The sequence below is a fragment of the Coenobita brevimanus genome, chromosome 54, assembly GCF_032717465.1.
Source record: "Coenobita brevimanus isolate Jiangsu-jjx chromosome 54, ASM3271746v2, whole genome shotgun sequence".
Lineage (NCBI taxonomy): Eukaryota > Metazoa > Arthropoda > Malacostraca > Decapoda > Coenobitidae > Coenobita > Coenobita brevimanus.
In genome coordinates this window covers 4,323,086-4,336,689 of record NC_137007.1, presented here as the reverse complement: position 1 = coordinate 4,336,689, position 13,604 = coordinate 4,323,086, and the positions used below count along the sequence as shown (strand labels likewise).

Here is a 13,604-nt window from a genome sequence, read left to right as displayed (position 1 = left end):
AATCAAATAATCTGAAACACATTACTAAAAATAAGGTTGAAATTGTATTGCACCAGTTGTAAATTTTCTTCACACGGAACTGGGGAGGAAATTGTTTTTTGTGATCCCAATCTTTACTTTGTTTAAATCTGCTTAATATCGTAGAGAATTGCTGGAGATGTGTTCGTTTGCTGGGGACTGGTCAGCGCTTGCATATTAATCTCTCTAATTGCTAGGCTTTCTCGCGACTAAACAAAATCGTCTGCTGTTTGGCGACATATAATTTTACTAGAAGGCGTGCTAGTATTAGTGAATGGATTTCTCAAGAAAGAGTTGAAGACTTTACTTACCATAGGCATACTCTTTTTACTTAACATGGCCTAGGTTTTCGTCCATTTTGCAGCATATTCCACTTAGCTCAAGTGGCAGAACAAGACAGTGCTCTGGTCCTTCATTCATTTAATGGCACTTCTTCGCGACTAGCATCATAATTTAGCGCTAAATCAATTGTTAGAACTCAGTATTGAAGTCGGGAGTCAGCAATTTTAGGCCAAGTTAGAGTAAAAGGAGTATAGTATCTCACCAAACATAATCCGGTGTTCTTGAATTAAATATCCGATTGTATCAAATGGCAGCGAAAAGGTTTGAGTGGTGTATAAACCTTAGCCGATATCGCAAAATGGAATGCAGACCCCCCCCCCTTTTTTTTGCAGTTATTTAGGAAGCGCCCGTGGTTATTTGGCATGGTTAGCCTGCATCCCACAATACAGGGTGCAGTCAGCAACAATAAAGGAAGACCAGATAATATTATGGTCCATCTTCGTCACCTGTATCAGAAATCGCCAGGAATTGGGGGGTTTTGCATTTCACACTACAATTTGAGGTTTAAACATTGTCTTGGTTAAGGAAGCTCCTTGACACCTTTTCCTAAGCGATTTATATTGCTTGTTACACCTTACTGCCTTAGTCTGTGTTATCAGAATTCTTCCAACACTGCCATACTTTGCATACATAGCACGCAAAGACATATCCTAAAATAAATAAGTGAGGAAGAAGTGTTAGGGAGTTTCAGGTGTCTGTCACAACTCCTATCGTGTGAAAGTTTTAAACCTTCATGCCGCTCTCATTAAGTAATCCATAATAGTGAAATCTTCCCTTAAAAAAGTGCCTCAGCGTCGTGTAAGTGATGATGTTGTATGGGCTAGTAATTAAATGTAATGCGTGACGAGGAGAGAGGCTAGAAGGGACTGATGAGTAACATTACCTTTAATTATGATGAAAGATTATTAGTTACGTCGGGCCGGGAAGACTTACCTCTCTCCCTCTCTCTCTCTCTCTCTCTCACGTCATCATAGTAAAGGAAAATCTATGTACGGTTGTCACTAAAGCATGGATTACTTACGATATATTTCATTTATGGTTGCCCCGGTACTAAGAAGCATGATAGTTTCCTTTGCTTAGGCAGAGGTATGATGAGATAGCCAGTTTTTCTTGCCTCGATAGATGAAATATGAAAACTTAACTTTGCCTTAAGTGAAGAAGTATGATAGTCAGATTCTTTGCTCTATAGAAGTAAGTCATTTTATTCAGTTTCTTTGTCATGATATAGTTAACTTCCTTCGCTTTGATGAAGTACGATATTTAGTTTATTTCTTCTTGACAGAGATCGGATATTTTTAATTAGTTTCCATTACCTAGGATGAAAATTATTCTGAAACTGATCGCCGCAGCAGCCTTCCAGACCGACAGGCGAGACATTTCCGTAGTTCCCACACTGATCACCCCAGACCACATTACCCATGACCCCCGCGTCCGGCTTACCTTTATGATTTTATTGTCTGCCTGGATTTTTGGCAAGTAACGGGAGCAGCTTTGGAATAAGATTTGTAAGACCAGCCCTGTAACCGGCAGATTTAGTATTTGCATAGTTTTGAAGGGTGTGTGTGTGTGTGTGTGTGTAAACGGCTTAAGAGGATGATGTTTTGTATTACAAATTCCAATAAATCTTAAAGAAATATTTCAAGTTTCTCTCATATGGGAAAATAAAAAGCATCTCAATATGTTGAGTCGTTAAATCGCAGTAAATTATCAACCCAAAACGACTTTAGACACCTACAGTGTAGTAGTTTTTCTCCACACACACACACACACACACACATATATATATATATATATATATATATATATATATATATATATATATATATATATATATATATATATACTGTATATGTAAAGTTCTAAGTTCCATTTCCGTGAAGTTATTCAGAACCAAAAGGGAAAAAATTGCCCCGAAATGTAAAAAATTATATATATATATATATATATATACCAAGTAACTTTGTGTGTGGTTGATGGGTCTGCTCAGCCAGAGAGACTGGGTTTGGTCAACAACAACAACAATGACAATTTGTATATATTAATAGCATAATTAGGTGTGCAGTGTAATTTTAATATTTCTCTCATTTGCATACTTGTCGTACATTAACTCACCTAATTCAGTGAAGATTATTTTATTTGTTTTATTATTGCTAGTTAGACCACTTAATTGAGTTTAGGGAGAGTCTCATATGCTGATGAGGTTGAAGTCAACATCTAACCCCTCTTATTTGGATTTTACAGGAATAAGCCTAAAGTCATCAGCTTCAAGGGGTTAAACATGAATGACAGTTAACACCTGTTGTTTACAGTTTGTACCATACTTATTCATCATTCATTATCATTAATGCCTTGACATCATAATATAAACTGCTGTATTTCTCTTCCAGGAGCTGTTCTCCCAGCTGCAGTACAGCCATGAGTCTGCCCTACCGCCTGATGCCCTTCGACGTGCCCTGGCCCAGACCTTCTACAACCAGCAGCGCTTCCAGCTTGGCTTCATGGATGATGCTGCAGAGTGTTTTGAGAATATTCTGTTAAGGATTCATTTCCACGTGGCCAGTGGTGAGGCAGAAGACATGTGCAGTGCTCGCCACTGCATTCCCCATCAACGGTTTGCCATGACCCTGGTGGAACAGAGTGTGTGTGGTGACTGTGGGGCCACTTCAGAGCCACTCCCTTTCACTCAGATGGTGCACTATGTTTCTGCCTCAGCCCTCACTGCTCAGGCCAGGCAGATGGGTGATGTGAAGAATGGCACCTCTCAGATCCAGCAGCCACCAGACATGTTTGGTCAGCTGCTTAAAAAAGCTGGTGGCATGGGAGACATCCGTGACTGTCCAGTGAGTATTATTTTTAATTCTATATCCATACAATAATGCCATGTAGATATCCAGATAAAAGCTAATCAGCAGCAATTACACTATGATATTCTATATAAAACTGATTTCAATGTATTCTTTCATAATTACTGCACTGCATAGAATGGATATTAGTAGTTTCTTACATAATTCCTGCACTACACAGTATTTGTAATGCTTTAAATTTTCTGCTGCATGCTGCAGGGTATTTCGTGGCAGACAATTACATGCATATATTGAACAATTACTTTTGTAGTAGATGCATAGATTAAAGTATTGTATTGTACTGTACTATATTTTTGCAGCTGTCATAATGGTGATAATATTTGCAGAGTGCTTGTGGGGCAAAGATCCAGATCTGCCGAACGCTGATGAACCGGCCAGAGATTGTGTCCATTGGTGTGGTGTGGGACTCAGAACGACCCACACTGGACCATATCATGGCAGTCTTTGCTACTATTGGGACCACGCTGCGCCTACGGGATGTGTTTCAGAGTGTGGTGGATGATCGTTGGGCCCAGCACACTCATCATCAGCTTGTTGGTGTTGTCACATACTATGGCAAACATTATTCCACCTTTTTCTATCATACAAAACTTCGTGTCTGGATTTACTTTGATGATGCTACAGTACGAGAAATTGGACCACACTGGGATCAAGTTGTTGACAAGTGCAGGCGAGGCCACTTTCAGCCCTTATTACTGCTGTATGCCAACCCCAGTGGGACACCAGTACCTGTTGACAGTGCCCCTCGTACAGTTACGCTGGTGCCTGGTCATCGTCCTCACTCTCGCACTTCCCAGTCTCCTGTGAAACCAGCACCCAGTGCTGGTGATCCATACTCTCAAAATTCCACACGGCGTGCTGTTACACCAAACCCTGAGAAATGTGGGGAGGGATCTGGCCCAACTCCCCGGCGTGCCATCACTCCAAGTCCTGAGGTGGCTGTGCAGAGGGATACTCACCGAGACTATCAGAATATACATGCCCTAGCTGCCCAAGTTTACCAGGATGGCAGCACAGATGGCCCCACTGATGAGGTTTTTGAGGCAAACACTTCCAACTACAGACGGCAACTGGAAAGCATCAAGCAAAGTGGTGCTGTGCTACCCAACAAGCCAAATATTCCAGGCCGTCCCAGACTGGATTCTGATGATTCTGTATATGCTGGACGGCGGAATGATGCTCAGCGCCAGGAGAGACAGCGCTCTGTTAGTTGCAATGGCTATAATCAGCACGGGAATCGTAATAGCAACTCTTCTTTGGAACAGTTTGAAAAGGATGGATTAAAGATGCCTGAGGGAACGAATGTGCCCCGTCGCCGTGACTCTGGCAACTGGAGTGGTGACCGCAACAGTGCATCATCATCATCTTCAACATCCCTTGAGCACCCATACTTGTTCATAGTAGGAAAGGCTGGTCGACAGCCTCCTTCGCCCACTTCAAAGCCTCCTGGCAGCCCTTCTCGTACTGACCACCCTGAATATGCTAATCTTGGTGTGGGAATTACTCATCCTCAGCCTCACCCTCACAACCCTTCAGTCCAGGCTCCCAGTACTGCCCCTGCTGGCCAGTATGATCCTGGCTATGATTCTTATTCACTCTCATCAAATGACTCCTACCCCATTCAACAGAACCTGAAGCATAACTTGCAGGTATGTTAATTATCATACTAATAAACATTGTATTACTCTGGTATGTAATTTTTGGTAGACTTTTAATCCCTCATCAAAGTGAAGTTATTTGGTGTTAGCTAGACTAGAATACCCAAGTGCTTTGATAACAATGCTTCAGAACAAATGCCTGTACAGTGCTGTGTTTTGTTTATATGAAGTGTTGACTGATATTTAAGTGATTGTTCTGTAATTCTCTTTACAGCAGCTTCAGCAGATTCCAGAGGGTGTGCAGGCTAGTGACAGCCCTGGAACATACACGGGGGGTAGTCAGCAGGACAACAGCAGTGTTAGCACACTGACAGAGAGTGAGACTGGTAGCAACTGTGAAACATTATGTTTGGCAGCAGATTCTTTATTGGAAGAAGCTCGAGGGAGGGAGGAATCTGGGGACTTATCAGTAAGTATTCTTATGGTAGCTGAAAATAAAAACTGATAATTATATTGCATTATTGAATGAATATCATGAAACCATAGTAAAGTGTATTCTTTGGTATGCCATAGTTTGCTGAATGGCAGCTTTGCAAGTGACATTATCCCTTGTTACATCTGTAGCTAACCACAACAATTAAGGTACTTTCTTTTAGCACATCATCCCAGGTTTTTCTAGTACAGTCTTTCATTTTTCTTCTATTCATATTCATACACATATAGGCCTGTATGTAATAATTTTTTCCCAACATAGACATAATATCAAACTACATTTCATGTGCTCAAATGAACAGAGATGACAATGATTAGACATGTGTAGTGTGTCCTTGAGTGCAAGGCCTAGGGGGGCTAGGATTATGATTGAAGAGTTGAGTGGAAGGATGGAACTGGAGTGTATTGGTGCTGTGATGAGAAGGGGAAGATTGAGGTGGTTTGGGCATGTGGAGAGGATGGATGATGACAACTGGGTGTGAATGTTGAGGGTAGGGTTGCAAGAGGCAGACTGAAAAAGGCCTGAGACAAGGTCACAGAGTGTGACCTCAGGGATAAGGGACTGAATAGGGAAGCTGCTAGAGTTTGAACAGCTTGGAGAGCCACTATTAGGTGGCCAAGGCCAGTGCATGCAAGCATGTTGGAGCCTCTGTAAATATGAATGATATGAATTGTAGTCACCAAGTTTGTACTGTTACAGTATAATACACTGGATGTCTTTTGGCACCTCTGACTCAGTACCCATGTGACCTGCAGCTTTACTGCTCTTTAAGTGCTTTCTTCAGTTATTCAGGCTTTCTCAGAGAGTGATTCCTACTCTGACTCCAGAACTGTCCAAGTTATATGGAATTCTTCATTCATTAGTTGGTTATGGTACCCTCTTCAGACTTCAGTTTCTTCATGGTCAGCTATCACATTGTTTGCTCACTATGTCCTTGTTTCTTCTTATAACTTTGTTAGGCTATCCTTAATATTTTCCTTGGCATCAGCATTGTTCAGCCTGTATAACAGTACCTACTCCTAATATTTTCATCTTAGGACTAATAAATACCTTTTTCCATAAATTCCCCAGTCTGCCTCGACATTCTGCCATAATGTTGTTGCATGTCTGATTGGGCCTTTTCGTCCTGTTACAGTCTGCATCAGCAGTCATCTGTTGTCATTGCCACTGAGAGTATCATTTACAAGATCCATTCCAGAAAAATTGCTGTAGAATACTTATTATAGATTTTTGTATATTGTTCCTTATCCTTATTCAGGGAAAACATTAATCTTTTTTATTATTAATGAAGCTTGATAGTGCACATTAGTAGACTGTGGTATAGGATAGTTTCTGCACCCTGTACTGTATATCAGTAATCAGGCTCTTTTCTCATTTTCCAAGAAGAAACAGTTATTTTACTTACATCTTCTGATTCTCCTGTGGTAATCTTACTAGGTATTTGAAAACAGTGTATTACAGACTACCATGTCCAAGGCATAGAGTACTTGCTTTCAAGAATTAATACATCTGCTTTCTTTCTAATTCTGAATCCTTTGCCATATCTGCTCTTTTTATATATGTGAAATATTGAAATATACTTCTTCTTCAACAGGGTGCTCTGGAGCTTTGTAATGCAGCTGCTGCCAAGACCCGAGCAGCTATGGATGCTCCCTACAACAACACCCACTCACTGACATTTGCACGTATGAAGCACAACACATGTGTAATGCGTGCTCGTTCTCTTCACCGACGCATCCTTATTCAGGAGGAAACTGCAGCCTGGGAAGGACAATACAAGCATGGTAAACCCCTTTTTTAGTTTGTCAGTTCTGATAGAACAGGTATATATTGTATGTGATATTTGTTGCCCCAGGGTCTCCAAAAGGATCAACATTTTTATGACTGGGAAATGTGCTCATTTCTCCAGCAGACATCATTCATCAGTCTAATCCTTTTCTCTGCTCAGAACTACAGTACAGTAACATTATTCACTATCTCTTGTACCTACACACTCCCAGTCCTCATCACAGTGTGGAAAAGTAGACTATATCATATACTATCTCATATCCATTCATTGTTTGAGGGTAGTTCGTCATTTGACACCAACTAAGGGAGGCCTAACCATAATAATAATTTTATTGTTATAATCTCAGTAACTAGACACATAGTTATCATTCTTAATCAAGATATTTGGGCAGAACTACACAGACAAAAATCAGATATGAGGCTCTTGTGTTGTACTATAACAGATCTAAATACAGTACTATAAATAGACTTTTCCTGGTTGACAGAAGGTTGGTGTAAATGCTTGGCACACTGCATAAAAAGCTGCAAATTACAAACTTAAAGCAGCTGAGTCTCCCATTAGTGTAATTAGTGTAAGGTCTAAGCCCTGAAGTTGTTCGTGGAAAGCTGTTCCATCACTGGGTTAATTGAATGTCTTTCAGGTAAATAAGGCTGACATATGCATGTATGGAACACTGTCTTTCAAGAATGAAAGAATGAAGGCAAGAAGGCTTGATGATGATGATGAAGACCAATCAAAAAAATCAAGTTCAGTATTATATTCCCTGCACATGTAGACTTCAATAATACCCCCAAGGCTAACAAGTATTTATTTGTTGTCTAATGTTCATAAATTTCATAGACTAATATTTAAAATTTTTTGCATCAGTACAACTTCATCTTTGCTTTGCAGATGGTCCCCACCACAGCCGTCAGGGATCACGGGACTCCCAGAGGTCACGAACTAGCCGACAGGGGTCACGTGAAGGATCAGTTCATCATAGCCGGCAAGGGTCTCGTGATGCCTCTAACGGATCCCAAGCAAGGGCTCAGGAACAGCTTGATACAGCAGTCACTCTAGCACAGACAGCTGAGAAACTTCAGAACACTAATATTGAAATCTATGCCACATTACCTAAAAAGAAAGGAAAGAAAACCCCAGGTGAGAAGATCTCAAAGAAAGAAGAAGTAGAGATACAGCTTGAGAAATCTAAAGAAAAGAAAAACGCAGAAAAGTCAAAAGATAAATCACATAAGGATAAGAAAAGTAGCAAGACACGTATGGTTGACAGTGACTATGGGAGTGACCACAGTTCCAAGAGTTCAACCAAGAGCACAGAAAAGGAAGATGTCAATGCTATTATAGAAGTGAAAGAAGAGAAGACAATAGGAAAAAAGCAGCATAAAATCCGGCGGAAGTTGCTGATGGGTGGCCTTATCCGTCGTAAAAACCGTAGCATGCCAGACCTTAGGGAAGGCCAAGATGGAGATGGACAAAAATCTGCGACAGATGATTTGCAGGTTCGAAGTCTTTCCCGGCCAACCACACCTTCAGGAGAGAAAACAATGGCTGGATACCTTAGTGAGGGTCATCTTGAATACACCAACCCCAATCTAGAACGTAGCAAACTCATGAGAAAGAGTTTCCATGGAAGTGTAGGAAAGGGGCTGTCACCAGCAAAGACTGTTGCTGCCACAAAGGTGCCACCACCCATACCACAGCGTATTAGCTCACAGCTATCACAGAAGAATGACAAGGTTAGCAGAAAAGAGGAAAAGAAGCGGGAGAAACGACCACCATACCCACTGCCACCCACAGAGACACAAATGGAGGATCCTCCAGCACTTCCTCCTCGCTGCTATACACCAGAAATTGTAAACAGTAACACTGTGATGAAAACTGAACCCCTGTCATTGCCATATATGCATTCCCAAATCCCTCAGTACGACATGTTCCAATCCACCTCTCTTCCATATACTGGCCACCCCTACCCTGAGCAGCAGCCTCAACAGCCACCTGGCACGCCAACACAGATCACCATCTGTGCTGATGTACATCATGAGCCAACCCCCCAAGAACCACACCACAAGCCTTACCAACAGCAGCATCAGCAGCAGCAGCAGCACCAACAACAACAACAACATCAACAGCAACAACAGCAGCAGCAGCACCAGTATCAGCAAGAACATCATTTTCAACAAGAAGAATCTATCCTTCAACAACTTGAACATCAGAATCTAATTGAACAGCAACAGCAAGGTTATCAAAATATGCTTCCACAAAACCAAGGCTTGAAGGGACAGGTCAGTGCTGGTCTTGCCTGGCCAAATGTATCACACTCCAGACAAAGTAGCGAGGACTTTCCTCCTCCTCCTCCTCCCTTGGAGGAGGCTGTGGAGGATTTGAAAATCAGAGGACTTCTGCCTCAACCCTCACCAGAGTCCAGGGCTGCTCCCGAGGCCCCAAGTGCCCCAGAACCCTCAACTCTGCTGGCACAACTACAACAAAAACGTCAGCAGATTATTGAGGGTAAAGACATTAGTGGTGCAAACATAGATGATCGGGTAAAGTCATCAAAGAGTGGAGATGACTGGCTGCAAGAGTTACAGTCTAAACAAGCAGCCATGAGAAAGAAGATGCAAGAAGAAAATGGACCTGGTTCAGGGACTAAAAGTGATGATAACAGTAACAGTTCTAACAGCCGGGAGAATAGTATACCTTCAGTGAGAAACTTGGCCTCAAAGTTTGAGAGTGTTGGTTTGGCCGCAAATAAAAGTGAAGATGGAACAGATGCAGTGGATGGTGCAGCAGTTATGTCATCACAACCACCAGCACCACAGCAGCAGGTCCGAGATGATATTAGTGAGCGACAGCGGGCTGTGAGTCAGTTGTTTACAAGGGAATATACTCAGTGCAATTCTCTCCAGTTGCCTTCCCACAGTGGTCAGGAGAGCAGACTTAGTTCTTCATATCGGACACGGACCGAACACAATGAAAATGTTAATGGTGGTATTGTTAAGGAAAATAGTGTAAGTGATGGTGCCAAAGAAGATTCTGAACTAAATACAAGCACAGACACAAATTCCAGTGATTGTATCAAAAAGAAAAAATCCAAGAAGAGTGTAACATTTTGTGACCAAGTTGTGCTTGTGGCAACTGCAGAGGATGAAGAAGAGGATGCATACATACCCAATCCAATCCTAGAGAGGGTTCTTAAATCAGCCCTTACGTCTTCTTCTATGTCAGACACTGATTCATCAGTGTCAGGGGATCAGATCAGTCCAAGACCAAATGGTGCACCAACGCAATCTACAGGAAATATTTCCACTCCACAGCCAAGTCCACATTACCCACAAGGTTCCACTACACAACAATCACAGCAACAGAATCAAAGTATACAGCACCAGTACAGTCAACCTCAGCATTCACCACAGATGCTTGGCTCTCAAGGTTTTGCCAATCAAGCACATCAAAACCCATCACACCATGCACAGCTTCACCCACACACAGCACAACCACACCCATCAACAGTTTATCCCAACCACACCCAGACTCACCATACCAACACTGGTCACAGCCACCCAGCCCACCCACAACAGTACCAGCCAACACCTCAGAATGGTATTAGTAGTATGAGAATGCCACCCCCTTACCAGCCTCCACCTTCAGTTGGCAAGGTGGCTGGTCCTCATTCTTCCCAGTCTCACCCACTACCTAACCAGTCATCCCACACACAGCTGCCAGTTGGGCAGAGTCAGGGAAGGGCTTTGGCCAATGGACTACATCCCTCTCAAATGCCACACCTTCTCCCTGGCCAGCATACATCCAGACCAGGGCAACAGCAGTCCCACCACAGGCATTTACCAGCTCAGCAGCAGCATCTACCAGCCCAACAGCAACATCTTGCTACCCAGCAGCAACATATACCAGGTCAGCAGCAGCATTTATCATCACAGCAGCAGCATCTTACCACACAACAGCAGCATCTTCCAGTGCAGCAGCAACAACAGCAACAACAACAACAACAACAACAACAGCAGCAGCAGCAGCAGCAGCAACAACAACAACAGCAGCAGCAACAGCAGCAGCAACAACAGCATCAGCAACAACAGCATCAACAACAACAGCAACAACAACAGCCACATTATCAGCCTCAGCCACAGCAGTCTCAGCCTAGACACTACCCTGGAATGATGACACGTCAGAACAGTAGTCTTGGACTTCAGCATCATGTAGAGGGTGAAAGAACGTACCCACCATACCAACGAGTCCCACACCCTAATCAGGTTCCAGTACAACCACAAGCCCTCCCACAGATGATGCACCCACAGATCCATCCACAGCACCATGCGCAGTCTCGCAACAATCATCCAGCACACGGCCATATTCCACCCTCTGGTCAACAGCAAACTAGTTACACAGGCTATACCCCAGCTGGCTCATTCACTCGGCAACAGCAACCTGGTAACATGGTGCAGCAGCAATCACAACAGCAACAGCCACCACAGCAATCGCAGCAGCAACAACATCAGCAACCACATCAACAAGCCAGCCACAGCCATCCACAGCAACAGCAACAGCATGGGTCTGGGTATGGCAGTGTGGGCAGAGGAGGAGTGAAAGGAAGTCAGAATCATTTTTGTGGACCACTTGATCCTTCTGCTATTTATTCAACTGTCAACAAATCTTCTAAAAAAACTGCAGTAGGTTCAAGTAATGGAAATGCACACCAGTTATGCAATTTGTGCAGGAAAAAATGTATCAATCCACCATCCACATATTGTAATGACTGTGACTTCTACATGTCACGTTTCAAACCAAAAGCATAAATTTCATTGTCGTAAAGAGGTCGTAAAACATTTTTATGCCACTGTTGGCAGTACCAGGCATATACTCTACCTTGATTCATGACAAGAGCTACTCTAGCTTGCATTTTTTTAGTCAAGAAAGAGTTTTTTTTAATTATTTGTGTTACAGCTTTTCTACACTGCAACTCTTGAAAGTTTTTGTAAATATTCATCTGTATAGTACAATATTGTGATGATGCATGTATACAGTATTGCAGACTGAAATGACTTGCGACAAACATTTGCTTGAAGGTGCAAACTGATGTGCTGTCTGATACTGGTGCTGTATTTTGCAGCAAGGGCATTAGAGGTAGGTTGTTATAAACCACTTCATGTTACAAATTAGATGACAAAAATTATTCTTTTGTTTGTCCCACACTACTGATGTGATGATGGCAAAAGGAACGTATTACATGTACAGAATATTGTATATGCCTACACATATGTACCTGTGCATAATGCTAATTGATGGGCAAATGTTGTAACAGATGTGGATATGAAATTCATATCTGAAAAACTGCTGCTGGTGTATTAATTTTTTATCCATTTTTAGGAGTGGAGAGAAATTTTAAAGCATTTCCTTGTCATTTTTATTGGGGTATGAAGAAGCCCTAGTTTGAACTTATCTGTACATACTGCTAAATGATGTCTTTGTAACCATCTGATTATATGGCTTGTACACATGCACCAGAAACTTTGAACACTGTGAGCACCATGCAGACATGTAACGAGAATGAAGGATCTGAAGACAGCTCTTGTGGTCATACTGTGACACAGTATTATGTTTCAGTAGTATGATATGGGCAGTATACTGTACATGAATATGATGACTTGACAAGGTATGTTAGGCATACCAACCATTTTGTGATGATGAGCCCCATTCTGCTTACTCCCTCATCCATTGTGCACAAGTGTTCGAGAACTTTTGGTAATAGTGTACCTGCACCACATTTGGCAGTCACTGTTGGTGCAAGTTTACACAATTGAGGGCAAAGACAACAACATTAATGCTAGCTCTGTGTTTTTCTGAAGATATATTACCGTCCCATCAGAATCTTCTTTGTGATATTGCATTATGGATCTCAATATTAGCATGATTAGAAACTACATTATGTGAGACAGTTTTTTGTTAAAATTGTATTTATTGTACAGCTCCTCCAGTATACATTATATTTGCTTGATGTTGAATTTGTAAATTTTTTAATGATGTGCCAAACCATGTAAATAATTTGTACAAAGACACTACTCTACACTTTGTACCTGTACATTATGGCAGCTTTTATATGTTTTCTATTAAAAGAGCTCTATGATGCTGTTATCAAGATTTTTTTTAAACCCTTACATGAATAAAGTTGACAGATCAAAGAGGTGCACATGTGAACTGCCATATGTTGCACATAGAGACAGCAAGAGAAATGATAAGTTGGAACCTCTAGGGAAAAAAAAAAAAAATCATATGAAGCAAATTGATGTACAAAAATCTTTAAAAAATAGCAGGGTTTTGCAAGGTCAAAATGATTTTCACTTGTAGTGATTCAGTCTGAAGGCACTCTCAGGTATGCATGTTTGGCATGAACTTAAGCTCAGATCTGGGGAGAGTATGCAATGCTTTTTGTCTCTGATTATAATGCCTCAGGAAGCATGATGACCTTTCTCCAAGGGCACTGATGCCTC

At 41.8% G+C, this 13,604-nt stretch overlaps 1 protein-coding gene across 1 annotated transcript in view; it reads left to right on the top strand.

Moving 5' to 3' along the window:
- The window catches only part of ec (ubiquitin specific peptidase echinus), a 651,602-nt gene extending 639,612 nt beyond the window's left edge, over positions 1-11,990 (top strand). Inside the window, exons 3-8 of the mRNA XM_080273286.1 lie at positions 2,748-3,200; positions 3,551-4,873; positions 5,097-5,291; positions 6,910-7,099; positions 7,996-10,949; positions 11,172-11,990. Of these exons, the coding sequence (XP_080129412.1) occupies positions 2,748-3,200; positions 3,551-4,873; positions 5,097-5,291; positions 6,910-7,099; positions 7,996-10,949; positions 11,172-11,912 (5,856 nt within the window). The 3' untranslated portion in view covers positions 11,913-11,990. The remainder of the gene's footprint in view (positions 1-2,747; positions 3,201-3,550; positions 4,874-5,096; positions 5,292-6,909; positions 7,100-7,995; positions 10,950-11,171) is intronic.
- Positions 11,991-13,604: the final 1,614 nt, after the last annotated feature.